This window comes from Channa argus, chromosome 17, assembly GCF_033026475.1.
Source record: "Channa argus isolate prfri chromosome 17, Channa argus male v1.0, whole genome shotgun sequence".
In the NCBI taxonomy this organism is placed as follows: domain Eukaryota; kingdom Metazoa; phylum Chordata; class Actinopteri; order Anabantiformes; family Channidae; genus Channa; species Channa argus.
The window spans coordinates 6,777,367-6,795,229 of record NC_090213.1 but is presented as its reverse complement, the minus strand read 5'-3'; the positions used below and the strand labels follow the sequence as shown (position 1 = coordinate 6,795,229).

General features: G+C 40.3%; 1 protein-coding gene across 1 annotated transcript; it reads right to left on the bottom strand.

The window, feature by feature from the left end:
• Positions 1-5,359: 5,359 nt before the first annotated feature.
• Positions 5,360-17,378, bottom strand: LOC137102900 (vesicular inhibitory amino acid transporter-like). Its single transcript, XM_067482830.1, has 9 exons — positions 17,296-17,378; positions 16,188-16,890; positions 10,596-10,732; positions 10,278-10,404; positions 9,523-9,725; positions 8,369-8,606; positions 7,682-7,836; positions 7,470-7,492; positions 5,360-6,805 (listed from the first exon to the last, which is right to left on the bottom strand). The coding sequence occupies exons 1-9, from the start codon at positions 17,376-17,378 to the stop codon at positions 6,504-6,506; spliced, it is 1,971 nt and encodes a 656-aa protein (XP_067338931.1). The 3' UTR covers positions 5,360-6,503.
• Between the last annotated feature and the right edge of the window lie 485 nt (positions 17,379-17,863).

The window sequence follows — 17,863 nt, the reverse complement described above, 5'->3', positions numbered from 1 at the left end:
AATAAATACATAAATCCTTCTCTGTCTTCTACATATTTAGTATCCGGAATATTTTCCGGCTCTTGAAAAGGTAAAGCTGAGTTTGCTCAGATAAAACTTTAATGCAGAACAGAACCTCTTCATTAGCTTTGAATATGGACGTTTACCATGTTACATACGGACTAAGTCCCAAGATTTACACTTTGGTTCTTGTATTAAAACTTGTTTATTACATTTATTCCAGCTTTTCCAGCCAGAACTTAAAAGTTATACTTTATCTCAAAACTCCACTTATCTACCGCATCAGCTGTAACAGAAACTGACAAAGCTGAAAAAAAGCCTTTTTTTCTCCCCCTGGAGATGCATCCTTTTCAACCAACATTGAGAACAATGAAAGTAAAAAGGACGTATGAAGTTATTATCCCACAGAAACAGTTCACCAAACTGAGCCAGTGTAGATGCAGAGGTGGCAAGTGAGGCAGATTGATTTCGCTGTGACACAATTTTATCACCCAGAAAGCAGCTCTGTGGTGTGGGAGGCACGCGCATACACACGCACACACACACACACACACACACACACACACACACACACACACACACACACACACACACACACACACACACACACATAGGGTACATTATGTGTAACCATGCATATATTTACATACACTACTGCATATGGACACATACATGGACAGACAGTATGAGTGGAGACTCTCTCACGCACAATTTCAAACACACACAACCATACAATGACACTCCCACATACACATACACACAGTGTGTCTGCCCAGCCAGATGTGGGAAGGATTACCAGAGTTGGCAGTCAGCACAGAGCTCCTTATCCACTGGAGCTAATTCACTTTACTACGCTACCTCGCTCTCACTTTCTCACTGACAATCTGTGTCTCCATCTTCACCTTTTGATCTCTCACTCTGCGTTCGTCCTCGGCATCTATCGTCTTCACTGCTGTCCCTACTCTTTCTAACCCCCTGTCCCCTTCCTCTTTTCTGCTGCTTGCCTTATTTGATTTGTCAGGAAGGTGACGTTGTCTCAGGAAGTGCACCAGGCCTCTGGCTGCAAAAAGCGCAGTAAACGTTGCTGATGCTACCCTGCTACCTTGCATGAGTGATTGTATTTCAGCATCTGTAAAAACATTTCATTTCAATTCATGAAACCTACAACAAACATTAATACTAGTGATCACTGCTGTCTTTTCTTGCACCATGTTGCACAGTAGCACTTCAAAATTCAGACTCTTTGCCAGGTAACCAGTGGAGGCTCTGGGGAGAATAGGGACAAATGCTCATCCATAAGATTTAAAGGTGCAATGTTGTGGCTTTGGACTGCTTTGAGTTTTTAACCTCTGGTGGGAACATTTATGAATGTGCGTTGGTCATGTGGCCCAGTCAGATCCAGTTGGACTGACTCTGTCTCCGGTGTGTGACAGTCAATCAGAGTCGGCAGAAATATGTGTTGCGTGTGTCATGTAAACATTTTTAGGGTTATTTTCCCCAGAAAATCCAAACCAATGTTCACGTTGTTGTGAATTGTAATTGGTTTTACATTGCAACTTTGTAAGCTCATTAAAGAACTTTGCAACACCTACATCATGTCTTATGGCATCGCTTTGATTTTCTTCTGCCATAGTTTCTTTACCTAGAAGTGACATTGCTCTCTCGACCTCTCAGAAAAAAAATAAATTTACATTTTGTTCCCCTGTGCACTTTTTCAGGTTGGGTCTTTATATCTTTCTTGGACCGAACTTGTGTGGGGTGAACTTAAACCACCTCTTCTGTTTGGACCATCATGTGGTTTCTCACCCTAACTGCACTTTACATAAACCATTAATGATGTTTTGACACAACAACACATGATAATTTCTCACACCACGTTCAGGTTTTTGTTCAGTAGGAGTACTGCCCACACTCGACCTGATCAGGTTGTGTGCTACGTAAAGACTGTCATAACCTATAAAGCTGGTGGAAGCAAGCTACGAGTGAACTGTCTGTAGGCAACAAATGATCTAGCAACTTCATAGTTATTGCACAGACATGGCATCGCCTTTGCCTGCACAGGGGTTCAAAACCTGGGTCACCTGGTTGAAGGGCAGCCACCGTGATTGCCATATGTCCCACTTTCATTCAGAGCAGCTCGCATGGTGAGTGCATACATCTTGCGCATAATTGGCTCCAGTGGGATTGGCTGAAACAACCTTTTAGCTTGACCCCAGACGACATGGCACATTCCAACCCACACTCAGGCTAAATCAACGCCAATAAGGTGTGGAAACACTTCTGTGTCCAAAGTGTCCGTCCAATTTTTTAAAAATTCTGTCACAAAATGTAGCACTCTCTTACTAGAATTCAAAAACCAAAGACTATGGCAAACACCCAGCATATAAATAGTATCATTTATCACTGAAAAGTACAGACCCAGGTACTGAATACAATTTGGGGGAATACGGCAGCAATGACCGATAACAAGATATAATTTCCTTTATGATGAATCAATAGCCCCAGAGGTCAGCAAGCTATCAGCACAGAGGGAACATTGGTTCTTTTTATACGGCTCCTATAAAAACTGTTAGTGGGTTTTACTTTCAGTTCAATGGTGTTTACAGAATCCCAATGTTTAAAAGATGAAAGGGGGAAAAAAATGCTGCTGAGGACATTCATGCCTTTGGTGTCGTGTCAAGGTAAACTTGGACCTTTCCTTTCCTCAGAAAACTGTTTGCTTCGAGTACTACGTGTATTCACATTAAGGGTCAGTGGCAGCTTTAAAGGTCAGCTCCCGGTCACACCTTCCTTAATGTCTCATTTGTTCCAAAAATCACCTTTGCTATGGTGTTTGTTCCTAAATCCTTTGATTTAACCTACTCCAGCTGACGTTTACCCACAAATATTTAATATTCATCTAGTTTCACAGTATACATTGTCCTCTGTGTCTCTCTGGGTGCACTGTTCATTTTATGCATGTGTGTTTGCTGCATATACTTTGCTTGGGTTGGTAGACATAGGCAATAGGTGCTTATTCAGAAATCTAGTCATGCAGTACTTTGACCTACAATTGACTTGGGTGAGATTTGTCCACTGAGTCATGACTAGCTGCTGGTATGTTCACACTTTCACAGTGTAGAAACTCCCACTGTCTGAGTGTATTGGCCCTGACAGTGTGAGGTCTGAAAAGACAAGTTTCAGACCTGACAGATTTTACTAGTTTGTGCCTGAGTCACAAATTACATGTTTTCTAATACTGTATGTAGAACAATACACGTGCATTCATTCATCCTACTGATACTGCACAGCTGGGTGATCTTGGTGTGTTAAATAGGGGTGGGGGCATATGTGTACGCAACCTGCCAGCTACACACAGATAATTAATTCGCCTTTAGTGCATAGTGGTTTCAATCTTGATGTCTTTTCAACCTCCAGTGCAACACAAAATGTGTTGTTTTGGGGTGTGAATTTAATGTTAGCTGGCTTCCACTGGCTGAATCTGTCTTCAGTTTAAGAAGTGTGTATATGTGTCTGCATGTGTGTATTTGTGAGTGTGTGTGTGTGTGTGTGTGTGTTTGTTTGTGTGTGTGTGAGACAGTGAGGGAGCGAGATCGATGGACACCTGACAGACTGACATGCCGTGTACATGTCACATCACCATATGAAACTTACCTCTTCTGTGCTGTCTAAACACACACGCTTGCACAGTTGCATACACACACAACAATGTCTGGATGGTTGTAAGGAGGTGACAGGTGTGTTGGCTTAAAGATTTTGTCACCTTGTCAGCTGTATGTGTATGTGTGTATGTGTGTGTGTGTGCTTGTGCGTGTGTTTTAAAGTTGCATGAGCTTGTAAGATAAAAAAATAGACAGTTTGTGACCCTAAACCTGAGAAAAGATAAATAATATAGAGACAGACATAACGTTAGCACCATCCAATCTACAAATTTAATCTTTGTCACATCTTTGAACATAAACAGAAAGTTTTGCTTACAATCAAATTGTTTTACATTAAATTTAGAAATGTATGGTAGCTGAACATGATATGTTTTTACCATCTTAATCATCAACCTGCTGCAAACAGCTCCTGATTTATTAGCTCACATAAGTATCCTAATAGAAAGGTTAAATAGGATAGTTACAGATATTAGAAATACTGTCCAGTACAAGTATTACAAAGTTGTACTGAAGTACCTTCACAACTTTCTAGAGCATAAAAACTATTTTGTCTCATGTTTGTAGTTTATGTTCCCTTCTCTGTCAATAACAACTTCCCAAACCCAGGGGTGGGGCCAGTGGGGGTCTATGGTTGCACAAGAAAAACTGACACAAACTGAAGCTGCAATAAATCACTATTAGAGTTAAAAATTATGTATAATTATGTACATTTCATGTGGTTTCATTTATTTATTTGGAACCAGGCAGATTATCCCTGCAAACGAAGGATTTTTACCCCTTTCAAGTGGCTCCGTTTTACTCTTTTTGGAGTTAAAATGATAAAGTGTTTATTTGACTTTCTGACACTGAACAAGCACTTGATATATACAGTTTAATATTTCCAAAAAATGTTTTTTAAATTTGAGTTAAAACATTTAAAATCATTTCCCAAATGGCCACCTTATATATAGAGTGTGTGCCCCAGTCTGGCCACCACTATAAAACATTTCACACCCCCACCCCACTTTTTATCACTCTGATTCTCCCCCCTTTGCACACCATTAAAAAATCATAGAAAATAAAAATTGCAATGTTTTTAGAGGCATGTTTGTGCTGTTCTCCTAAATTATGCAAACTTGCTGCAGTGCAGTGTCAACTTATGTGCAAACGTAACCAGTGACCAGTAGGAATCCAGATGTCTGAATCATCTACAGTTACATCAAACTGTCAAAGGAAAAAACTTTTAATTCTTTCTAACTTTCTTTTTCTGTTGACCTTTAATTCATCGGTGATTCAGTTCTCTTGTTTTTGCCCTTTCTCAGTCTTATCTTTCTCCTGCTCATTTTTCTCCCCTCTCACTTTTTACAGTTTCATTCAGATGTTTGCAACAGCGTGAAAAATGATTCCGTTTTAGTCCTTTTTGTATTTTTTAAATATTTTTTATTTTTTGTTTCACAGTTTGGTTCAACCCACTTCCACAGTGCGTTGGGAGAGCATAAACATTAGCCGAACCACAGCCAAAATTACTCCCACCAGCTAAGATGCACATACACACACACACACACACACACACACACACACACGCACACACATTCCCATCATACATATTTTGACAAATCAAGTTCAGACATTGGATGATCTGACAAACAATAACTCTTCTCTAACCCTGAAGTAGAGATGATACAGTAATTCATGGTTTATAACGTTTATTACCCCAGAAAGTTCATTACATCTTTGCAACAAAGATAAAGATTCACACATTAACATGACAGAGACATAAATTCTTACAGTATTCTTACAGCTAAAATGTTCACCTCGAAATAAACTCTTCAATATCTTTGTCAGATATTGTTTTGCATGTGTCACAAATTACTATTTTTATCTTGTCTTACTGCAGCAACAGCAAAGAAAAGATCAAACTTTGTACTTTTCATGGCTCAGTTTTAAATTACAGCACATGTGACAATATTCTGACACGTTCTTTACATTTTTTGCAACTTTTTCATCTTTTAGAGTCTGTTTGTGGAATTTATCAGCTAAAATGATATTGATCTTTAAATGTTGTGTGTCTGTTTTTTATCATCTTGACTTTCTGTTTTTAAAGGTTTTGTCTTTGATTTTGGTCATTTCCTTTCAGGCCATTGTTGCTTAGCCTCTATTTGTTGTTGTGTGCAAGACATGATGAGTATCCTCAGAGGCTCTGAAGGTCCATGGACCCCCTGACCAGTAAGGGTCTGGACCTGTGCCGAGCCATAATCCACCCATGGGTGAGAGTTTATATAAGGAGCTTATAGAAACATAGGATTCACATGCTGAATTTCCTTTTCTGGTATAGATGAAGCCTTTCATTCACATCAGAGCACGAAACTGCGACGACACGACACACTCTTCTCCATGGTAACATCAAGATTTTGCTTTCATTACACTATGTCGTTTTTCATAAAGTCTTTAATTCTCACGGTAACAAAACACTCTTGTTGAAATAAAAACACATGGACACATGCAAATTTATCTGGTATAAAAAAGTGTTAATATATAAATAAAACCTGACCTTGTTTCAAATTGTTTCCATCCTCTACTCTAAATCACCAAATGTATTATGATTCAGTCCAGTGATGAATAATAAGGCTAAAGAAGAAAGAAGAAATGTGTTATCTGCAAATTTGTTTATGTACAATGATAAATTAATTAATTAAGTTAAGTTATTAATTAATTATTCCTCATTATCCCTAATAAATTTAAAAATCTAAATGTCACATGAGTACAGTGGAAGTTTTGCAGTTTGTCTAATGCACTGCCATGATATTTTTTAACATTCTTAACATGGATTCTTACTAAAACCCATTAAAAGACCAACTGCTCCTACAGTCCCTCCAACAGTCTCCTCACTGAACAAATCACACCAGACACACTGCAGGTGACCCCAAGACTCAATATAGCAACATCTATCAGCTGGTCCCTCACAGTGAGGAGGCCCCTCTGCAGTCTGAGGTGAAACAGACACGGCAGTATGAGTGTCATGGCCGCCCCGGTCACGCTGCCTGTCAAACCCATCAACAGGGAAAACCTGGGCACCAGCAAGGCCAGCAGATATGATGTCATTAGCAAGGTACAGCGGACGAGCAGCGCTGAACGTGAGACGCCTCGACCTCCATGTTTGGAGACTGTAGAAAGATTTAAGCAACAGAGTTAGAATGAAAGACAAAGCTGGTAGTTTTTGTGTTGTGTTAATTTTGTTTGTAGGTTCTGATTCATTGTTTTCCATTTTCATTTGGGTAGAAGGGTCATATAACTTTAAAACTATCCTTATTTACAGTAGAAATAGCAGTTGTCCAAAGAAATTGTGTTATAAAAAATAAATTACTGCTTTTGTTGACCTTTAAATGTGATACTCTAGTGACTCCTGCCCTGGCCATGTTTATTCCACAGAACCTATTTTGCCTCTTTGTCCTTTTCTGCAGCCACATCCACACTTTTTAGAGCCTCCTTCCTGCGTCTCACACACACTGCTTTGCATGCTCTAAAGGTTACCTGTTCATGTTTTATTCTAATATTCCTTGTCATTTCATGAAGTTTTACCCATTTTGTTGGCGTTTTACTAAAGTTACAGTAAATTATCTTTTGTACTCATTTGAAGCCAGAGTTAAACCATTGTTCTAACAGCCTGAACCTTTATTATGTTTTAACACAATACCGAGTTTTTAAATATTATATTTTTATAACACTTGCCATGTGACTGTTATCTGTTGATATCTATGGAGAGTCAAGGATGGCTGAGATTCTGTCTAAGCTTATAATGAAATAATTGTAATGATTTTGGCCAAGGGCAGCTTGACAATATGTCTTTATGACTGTTTTCATGCACCATCCAGGACTTTTAACCTTCAGGCCCACAGTAGTACTCACTTTAATTACTGTAACTTTTAAGTCTAGTTCCTATGTAAAACTAATCATAACCTTAAAATGTTGGATCCATTTTATGAGTACAACGCACTAGAAATCAGAGAAAAATGAATCTGTCAGTTTGTTCACCTCCAAACAGACACGACTGAAGTATTTCAGCGGCTGAGTAAAATGGCAAAGGGTAGGACAGAAGGGCTTTCGCCAACAGACACAGGCTGACTACAGGTCGAAGGTCAGAGGGCAGGTTGTCTGTAATGACCTCACTGGTGTCTGCCCCCCATGTCAACACGGCCTAATAGAAAAAAACAAAGTCAGTCAGTCAGTATTCGCTCCCTCTGATTTAGACTGTTGCTTTCACAATTATTCAACAAGTATTTGATCATAATCATCGATGGAATAATGTGTTCATGGCTTTAATGTTGCAGTTGGTAACAATGCAGCTTATGGTGTTTTGATGAATCTATAAATAATAATTTGAATTACTTTACATGCTGCTGGGTAACTTGTAAATACACACTGGTGATCGACAAAGTGTGACGATTAAACTATATATTTTTTTAATTATTGAATTTGAAAAGTAACTACAGGATTGTCAGTTAACTGTAGTGTCGTAGAAATACAAGATTTGCCTCTTAAATGTGGTCAAAAGTATAAAATAGCAGAAAATGGAAATTCCCTCAGAATTCCACAGTACAGAACTTTAGTAAATGTATGTAACCATTTGGAAAAAATATGTCATTTTAATATATCAGTGAAATACACAAGCAAGTTGTGCATTGTGTGTAATAATAGCCAACAAAAAAAAAAAAAAAAAAAACACCAACCAGTAGAGAAAACATCGTTTTCATGATGCAGGCAGCACCGTGGGTCCAGCCCAGCATGGAATTAAACTCCCCTCTGTCCTCCATGCTGCCCTCTAGAGCAGGGAGGAAGATCTGTGAGGTGTAGGAGAAGATGATGACGCCCACGGAGACCAGGAAGTCCTCTGGGTTCACAGACAGGGACAGAGAGGACCAAGACCAGCTGCCAGCCCGACTCAGACAGTACAGCATGACCAACACGCTGACAGGAGGGAAAAGAAGAGAAAAGAAGACAAAAGAAGAGAAAATGACTAAGGCGGATGATGAAGCACCTAAAAGAAATGTAGTAATAATCATACTGTGGTTTATTGATCGAGTAAACAGCCTAATGAGAGCGGTTTATTCCCAAGTACAAGAAAATAAAGTCAGCATAAAAACAGAAAGAAAAATAAAGCGAGGAAAACGAGGTAAAGCTGTGAGAGAAAACACCACAAACTAAAGCAGAAGTTAATAAAGGGACTGGACAGCTCCATGAAATTAAATGGATAAAATACAAACACTGAGCAGCATTTGGTGATTTGGTTTTTATTTTCAGATAAAGGGAATGACCCAGTGTTACTGTGTGGGTTTACAAAATGCTCCTCCCTTTTAAACTAAATAAACTTTTTAAAAAGTTATGGTTCACATAGAAATGCATTGTCACAAATCTGAAAAAAAATCGATTTTATATTTGGAAAACGAGACACACTAGGTGGTAAAATTACAGAATAACAATAGTTGAATTGTGCTATGTTGGCATTTCTTTGCATCCACAGATACACTAAGCAAAAATAACTGCCACAGAACCAGACTCAACTTAAAATGACACCAGAAAATATAATGTGAGGACAGAGAAATCCAAGACCCAGCTCACTTTCCCTGGTCTTATGTGGGACACCTGGCATTAAAAAGAAATCAGTCAGCCAGCAGCAGCAGCAGCGTGTAGCAGGTGGGTGCAGACAGGCCGCATCAACCAGCAGCAGCTGCAGTGTGATCACAAGAGTGAGAGTGGAGGCAGATTGTAAAGGCTGCATTCTTGTCACTATTTAACATGACTGGTCGGTCTGTCAGCTGATCAGCCAGGTTAGCAAACCCAATGCTTTGTCACAACAAACATGCTTCTCCTCTCGTTTGATCACCTGATCAGTATGTGAGCCAGGGAGCAGAGCAGGCTGAGCGTGGAGACTGGTCTGAGATCAGTCAGCAGCAGGCAGGGCAGCAGGAACAACAGCGAGACGAGGGAACATAGTGATCTGGGAGCAGCTATTCCTGACAGACTCTCAGACAACAGACTGGTGGAGACGACTAGATACAGGGTACAGGTCATCAGCAGTTCAACGACCTGGAGAATGAAAGAAACAACGTCAAGTGAGGTGTTTACTTCACATATTTATTGTATTTTGTGTAAATTAAAATAATTATATTTTCACATTTTTATCTATAATCTACTATGAATCCTAAATAATCTGCAGATCCCATTGCTAGAATAGTTGGGATATTATGGAGAGAGAATGCAATGATTTGCAAATCATTGCATTCTCTCTTTTTATTTACATTTCTACACGCCCCAACTTTTCTGGAAATGGGGTTTGCAATTAGTTAGTCTGGGATTAGGTCCCACAGTCGTATTTTCCTCAACGATTCAAAGTAATGATGCAATTTCACAGGATTCCAGTGAAATTCAGTATGAAACAAGGCTCATTCTGAATCAAAAACAAATACTCTTAAAAATGACAGAGTGATCCACATCATTTTAAGATTCTGGCACTTGTTTCAAGAAACTTTGAGGTGGAGATGGTTTCACCTGGTTTAAAGAATACGTTTGTAGACATGTGCAGACAGAAAGAATAAAGTCTGTGTTGGGATACAGTGTGTATGTCTGTATGTGTGTTACCTGAGCTACATTAACCATCCATCCCCCAAGTCTAGGCCAGTTGGGCCACAGTCCTTTGCAGGAGGCCTCCACTATGTCTTGGTAACTGTAACGCACTCTGACCTTTGACACAGAGTCAGACTCTCCACTGAAACACATATGATGATAGAAGTGGAACAGAACACAATATATTTTTGGAGATATTAACGCTAAACACAATTCAACAAATAACTCAATAAATGTAATTTATAGAAATAAGAGCAGTATTGTAACTGGATTATAAAGGAATACTGCAGTTGGCTAGTTACACCAAAATATATAACATAATCAAAACAATACCTTGGATCGTCTTCATACAGACAGGCCACCAGGATTCTCCCCGTGTGGTTACAGACCCAAGCTGACAGAACCAGCAGAACCAGGCCAACATAACCTGACTGAACCAGAGCAAAGGGCAAACCCAACACAAAGATGCCCTGAGAGAGAAGAAGAGAGCAGGAGACTCTCAGTTAAGAGGCATTTGTGTAGTTGTTGAGACACATCCTGTAATCACAACATTCAAGGTTTTACTCTGGCCAGGAACGTTACCTCATCTTCATCCCCATCCCCGTGTCTTTGATCTGTTAAGCTATCAAACTAAAGTCCAAAAGGCTGATTTCCCATCGTGATGCACTAACCTATTTGTTAAAATAGAGGGATTAATGAAAGGGCTTATTGGACATAGGTCCAGGGGACACAAAGGTCAGGGGGCTGATGGACCAGGGGTCCGTTTTCTCATAATCTGCCCAGACTTGTTGAAGAGTTAGTTTACAGCATGTGCAGTATAGGTGGTTAAAAGCTACACTGTTAAAAGGATGCCATAGTTAGCATTATAAATATCTAAATTAAGTTTTCAAAAGGATAAATTATGCTCTTATTTAACAGATAATAAAATGGCAGTCAAACCACAGGGAAAATCAATAAGCGGGCAGGTGGGGACAGGGAGACAGGTAAAAACATTTGCAACAAAACAATTCGTTTCCGGATGTTATTACTTGTCTGTAAATCACTATAATGTGAAACTTCTGCATAACTGCAGAATTAGAAAGTGAGCTGAAGAGAGAATAAAGAGCAAAGACCACTCATAGTTGGATGATGAGGTGGCAGGAGAACAGTTCTGGCGTGATGCCTGGAGAGTCTGAGGATGCAGGAGACCAGCAAGAGCAGAAGGAAGAGAGTCGAGCTTTGGCCTTCTACCAAGGGAGAATGTCAGTGACTACCACCGAGAGGAGCAGGGAGGTGGGGGAATGGAGGTGAAAGAGAGGAGGAGCAAGAGAAAAAGAAGAGAAAGGGAGGAGGGCAGGTACTACCTCATGGCCTCAGAGCAAGAGGTTGAAGGAGGAAGGGGTGAGATCAGAGGAGATAACAAGCTACTTCGATGGAGCTGCTGTGTTTCGAACGTTGGAACATGGATGTGCACAGACTCAGTGGGAGAGTTGTGGAAGCACATCACAGAGCGCAGAGACACACAAACACTTGCTGTGGATGTTTATACAGACAAACACACATTCTCTCGCTTTCAACTTACTGTTTTCTAACCGGTGTCTGGTAGGCATGTGCTGATAGAGCTTTGATGTTCAAATGGAGCTGCTGGGGAGGAAGGCGGTTTGAGAGAAATCTGACGCTCGAGTATCTGATTTCATCTCCCCTCTCTCCCGCTCTCTCTTCATTGCATTTCGTTCTTTTTTAAGTCCTCTTTGGTTTCTCTGAGCACAACCTGAAACGGCTTCCTATCACAATAAGAGGGGAAAGAGATCTCTGATTGCATCTAAAGGAGAAGGAATGATTGTTTGCAGCTCTGTCTTTCCACAGCCTGACTCTCGAGCCATTTTTATGAATTATGTTTATTAAGGGCATGTTGACCAAGCAAATATGCTCTTTGGCACATTTGACATACTCAGTACAAAGCAGAAAGGCTTCTTCTGCACCGCATGCAGAAAATATAAAGATTATTACCCACTTGCTGTATGAATTTCCTAGGCGCAAGATTTCAGCAGCTGCCCTTTAGGTCATGCACAATATTTTATGCAAGCGCATGCCCTGTGCGTGAAAAGTGATAGAGAAATGTCTTTCTCCTCCACAAGGGGATTAGATGGAGCAAACGCAGGCAGAAGCAGACAGGTTTGACATTTAAATACCTTGACGTGTGATTTATTTATTTTTTTCAGTTATGGTAAATGGGCTTCTAAGTTTAATCAAAGTTGTTTTATTTGATCGAATGAAAAAAAATCTGAAAAGGTCGTGTTCAGCTGCGTTGTCTTGCTAAACTCATTTGATGATTTTCACATGATTCTTGCACATATGCAAACCACAGTTGGTCGATTGGTGAGTTTCTGTCAGTGACCAGGCAGGTAGACACAGGAAGGTGGGTTTTTATTTACTCAATATGCACTATATAGAAAAAAGTTTACTCACTAACCAAATTGGGCCCTAAAAGAGGTCAACAAAACATAGCTAAACCTAAACCATTACAAACAGAACGAAACCACAAGTTCGAACCACAAACAAAGACAAAACCTTAGTGACGCACAAGGGTAAACATACAGTATATCCTGGGTGGCCAAACCGATATGAGACACCAGGGGTAGACTTTACTGCAACTAAACAAATTAAAACACACACTAGACAGACAGTTTAAGTTTAAGTTGAATCGATTTTTAATTATACAAAAGCAATAACAAAATGATGTAACAAATAAAGTCTTAAACAACCCCTAACAACTAAAGAAACACTTTCCCCATATGTTCTCCTCCCTGCAAAGTTTTTAAGGGTATTTAAGGGCTGATGAGGGCCTAAACCCAATCTTTTGCTATGAATGCCAACACCCCCGGACCATCCGAACGCCAACTCGAGAAAACGAGTAAATTAAGTTAATACATCTTAAGTTACGCTATGTAACTGTCTGAATGACATGTTTATTATTATGTTTCTGTTATAAGTTCAGAATTATTTTATTACATACAACTGTTAAAATTTATTTGTAAATACATTTTTGTGAAATACAAAATGTTTGGTCAAAGTTGAATGGGCTTGTAAAAGCTTTTAATTTGATGGACGGGTCATGTGACTAGAGTTGGTGAGGGGCATCACGGTGGCATTATGGGTCAAGCTAACGTGCATACTGCAGTATTTCTTTGGACCAGTGTAGCTACACGCTACTTTACGCATTGACAATACAAAAATAATCATATGTGCTGCTTACTTTTGATTATGACAACTTCAACTTGATAATGGAAAGACAATGATCTTAAGGGCAAATTAAGGGTAAGGTAGGGCTGCGGCCATCAGCAGTTTCTTTACAAAAAGAACATGGTCAACTGTTCCGATTAATGCTGAAATGTGATTTTTAAGCCAAAATGGCAACTTTGATTGGTAAAAAAAGCATTCACAGCTGTGAGAACCCCCCTTTTATTCTGGCTTATGGACTGGATTTTTAAGTGGCTTTAATAAGATTATTGCGCTAAACTAGTCATTGCACATTTATTTCTGACATTATTTAACTTTTTCACATCCCTAGAATCAATTGCTCTGAATCAATCACTACTACTAGTATTATAATGAAGATATTTCTGGTGGTGAAGGTAATAAGGACGATGGTGATGATGAACGCAGGCCTAACAAGTGGCGGCCCTAAATAGTCCCAAATGTATTGGGGCTAAAACTGCAAAAGTGTGCTTCAGTGTCCCAACCTGCAGTGTTTATTCAGTCTACCTTTTTTGCAGGGTCTTGGGTTTCATTTGGCAGCACCATAAACTAAATACAGGAATCTTTCCAAAATAAAATGGGGACATTCCTCGTGTCCCTACAGCTTATGTTTGGATTGGAAAATCACATGCTTCTGATTTTTCAACAGAGTTCAAGGAGAGAAAAATAAAGATGCAACTCAGAAACAAACTGTTCTTCATTTTATACTGCAGGCAGTTAATTAATATCAGTGTTCCTCCGTGTCAAAAACAAAACCTCCACGCCTCTTATCTGCGACGAATACAAACAATCTGGAGGAGCCTCATTATCAGTCACACTGGAATTCAAGCTGCAGGGTTTTATAATATTCCCAAGCTGGGAGCCTTCAGAGCAGGAGCCGTCTTTTGCATTTTTGGCACCAAAATTTCCCTCTAATAAAAACTTTATCAAGCTGGCAGACAGTGAGCTATAGTGGCATCAATAAACCATCACTAGAAAAATACATATTTTCTTTTTAGCCTTAATGGAAGTTAAAACTGCAGAGGTTTTTTTTTCCCTTTCAGCTTATCCCGTGAGTTCAGGGTCGACACAGCGGATCATTGTCCGCATGTTGATTTGGCACAGTTTTGTTTTTACACCAGATGCCCTTCCTGACGCAACCCTCCCCTTTTCTACCAGGCTTGGACCAGCACTGCACAGCTGGGGAGGGGAATGGGCTGTTAGGGGTTTGGTGTCTTGTCCAGAGACACTTCGACATATAGCCGGGACCGGGGATCGAAACCACTGACCCTCTGGTCTATTTAAGAGTCTCAGTTTTCATTGGAGATCAGGTTTCAGTGGTTTGGCTGCCACAGAAACTTGGTGTCTGTGAAAGCAGGGAAAAGGAATCTTGGCTCTCGTTCAAACAAAGGCTTTATCATACTGGTTATCTACTTACCGTCATGATAAACAGTACGTATTGATACTTGCTGCAGCTCTAAGGTCGATTAAAAACATGCATATGTACAGCATTTTATGATAATTCATCTATGTTAATTCCTGGACATGTTTGAATTCACGTGCCTGCATTTGTCAGCAAGTGTGTGTTTGTGTGTGTGACATGCATGCGTACACTGCATTGATGCCCTGATGTCATAATGTATTCTCTACGGACCCAGTGACAATGTTCAATTACGCTACGGTTATTCAGTGAAGGAACACATTTACATGAGTGCAGCAGTTGAATACGACCCAGCGTTCACAGCATAATGAGCTATTAGCATTACTGCCACAAGGACGCATTGTGACTGGGAGCTTTTCTTTTCCCCCCCCTTTTTTTAAGTGATTTGATTTGCGCTTTATTTAATTATAAAGACTGTGGAGTGCCTGACAAAGAGCCTGCAAGACCACAAAGCATTGTTTCGTAATATTAAAACACAAAGGGAGCAGATTAAATGGTCTGCGAGCTTAGTGCTTTTTGAATGTGTTGTGCAGCTTGGCACCCAAGCAGTTGGCATTTACATTTTGCATTACTCCTATACAATAGGAAAGAGAGAGGCATGAAGTTTGGGAGAAGAAGGCAGAAATGTAACGAACACAAATGTTATTGTGAGATAAAACACTGATGTTAAGCAAGGAAATGGTTGCATTTCACTTACTGTTGAGGACCAAAACCTATTAGTGTTAGTTAGTTCACTGTAAACAGGTTTCTTTTACCGTGTTACATTCATTTGGTGGAGTGGCTTCCACGTTTTCTGTCACACATACATATGAAAAGAATTTTGGGTCCACGTGTCTTGCTCAGGGAACAGGATCAAAGAGAGATACCCCTAGTGACATGACATGGTTACCTGGAAAGTAGGAAAATATATTCCGGTGTCTAGAAAGCGAGTCTTTTTCGGGTTCACAGGAAGCTGGGGAGTGTGTTATTTTGGGTAATAAGCAAAAATATTACATTAATATTCATTAAATTAATCTAAATCCGTATTCCAGCATCATCTTTTCCCATATATCTCTTGTTCATTTTAAATGTGGTGGCCGAACCATTAAACCCTGCACTCCTGTACGAGTCCACCACCTACAATGACCTCAATTATAAACACAGTACAATCATCACCCTTCTGACAGTTTTAACTTAAGATCTGAGAAATGATAACGTTCATTCACGGCAGAACTGCTGTGCCGGTTTACGTACAGTTGTACCTAACAAAATCAACCAAAGCAGTCTACCTGTATAGCATTCGTGACATTCCAGCCGGCCTCCCAGGCGGTGATGGTGGCAGAGGGATTCAGACCAGTGGTGCAGATCCTGGGGCTGTGAGCGGGATTAGCCAAACTCACGCTTGCTCTCTCTTCGTCAGTGTTGCCACAGACCTGGGACGTCCTCTCCTCAGGGACCTTTCCTGCCTTTTTCATCTCTCTGTCTTCTGAAAGTCTCAGCGTTCCCATTTGCCCAACTGCTCCGTACGGTTTCCTCTTGTCTCCCTGGTTCTGGTTTAAACTCGGGTTCTCCTGGCTGTTGCTTCCAGTCTTATCAACTTGCATGTTCAAGGATTTTCTTCCTTTGTCATATTTTCTGTTATTTTTTAACCAAAGGGCATCTGCAGGAGACACAGCTAAAGTTCTGGTGATGGCTTTGGGTCGAGTAGTGATTAAAGTCGCTCTGGTTTCTTTAAAAGCCGAGCTATCTTGCCATGAGCTGTTGGTGGATCCCATCTGGTTGGGACGGGGTTTGTCCCTCACAGTGAGATTATGCTGCTCACTCGGAGACAGGCTGTCTTCTGTAAATGACCCTCCAGTTCTTCTGGTGTCATCACAGCTTGTGCTTTTGTTTGTAGCGTGGTCAGAGGTTGATCTGTTGTTCTCATCATAGGTTCTGCTCAACTCGTCGCTGTAGGTCAGAATCACCGTCTCTTCATCCTCCTGAATGAACCTGCCGATCAAACCCAATGTTGAAGTCATGGTTCCTGTGCCACAGGTTCCTTTAGAATCTCTGAGCATATTTTCCTCCTCCACAAATACAGTTGAAGAGTCACTGAGGTTTTTAACTATGTAACACAGCATATTGACTTTAAGGATCAAGTGCAGACTGTTTTAGTTTGAGAGGACTTTCAACAACATCACAAATGTTTGGAACCAATTGGGTTTTAAATCGGTCAAATTAGTAAACCCTATAAACCATAACAAATTTGACATAGTAAATATTTTTGTGTGTAATGGACTTCAACAGACACCTCAGTGGACGTTAATCTGTGTAAAATGTTCACTAAACAGTTCAGAGACCCTCGGTGATGGAGAAGTAAATCTATAAATGAATATATACCACACCGTGACTCACCTCATTGTCCAGTCCATGTGCAGCCTCGTCGCTGCCCAGTTCCACAGAGATGCAGCAGCGCTCCAGGGCTGCCTAGAGCCCATCTTCAGCTCGGTATCGGCCTCTCTGTCTCTGAAGGTCTAACAGTCCAAGAAAAGCTTGACTCGTAAAACACAATTCAGACACACACACACACGCCGGCGCACAGTAACTGTTGGAACGCACACGTGCTGCACACACACGCACAGGTGTGTGAAGGGATTGACGAGTTGGCAGGCCGTGACATTATAATGTGCGGTGTTTCCAACAGTAAGGGAGTAAACAGCCATAATGAGTTAGACAGTAGATAAGTTACTCAGAGGCAGGAAGACCAAACTTTTTTTTTTTTGCTGATAAAATGATAAACATTTTACTTTAGTTACACAAACTTCATGCTGCTTCACATCTCACTTTGAATGTGTTTATTGAAGTTCCAGAAAGGAGTGTGTCACCTTGGGTTTCTGTCCGTGCTTCAGGCTGGAGTGTGATCAGTACTGGTACCAAGTTTTTGCCCCAGAGTGTGGTGAGTTGTGTGGGGCAGCAGGAGGAG

Bases quoted from the DNA above. Each gene is read 5' to 3' on its own strand.
- LOC137102900 (XM_067482830.1), bottom strand. From the start codon at position 17,378: ATGGGCTCTAGGCAGCCCTGGAGCGCTGCTGCATCTCTGTGGAACTGG. The intron at 16,891-17,295 runs GTGAGTCACGGT...TTTGATCGGCAG, and splicing joins CACATGGACTGGACAATGAG to GTTCATTCAGGAGGATGAAG. The intron at 10,405-10,595 runs GTATTGTTTTGA...TATGTGTTTCAG, and splicing joins CTGTATGAAGACGATCCAAG to TGGAGAGTCTGACTCTGTGT.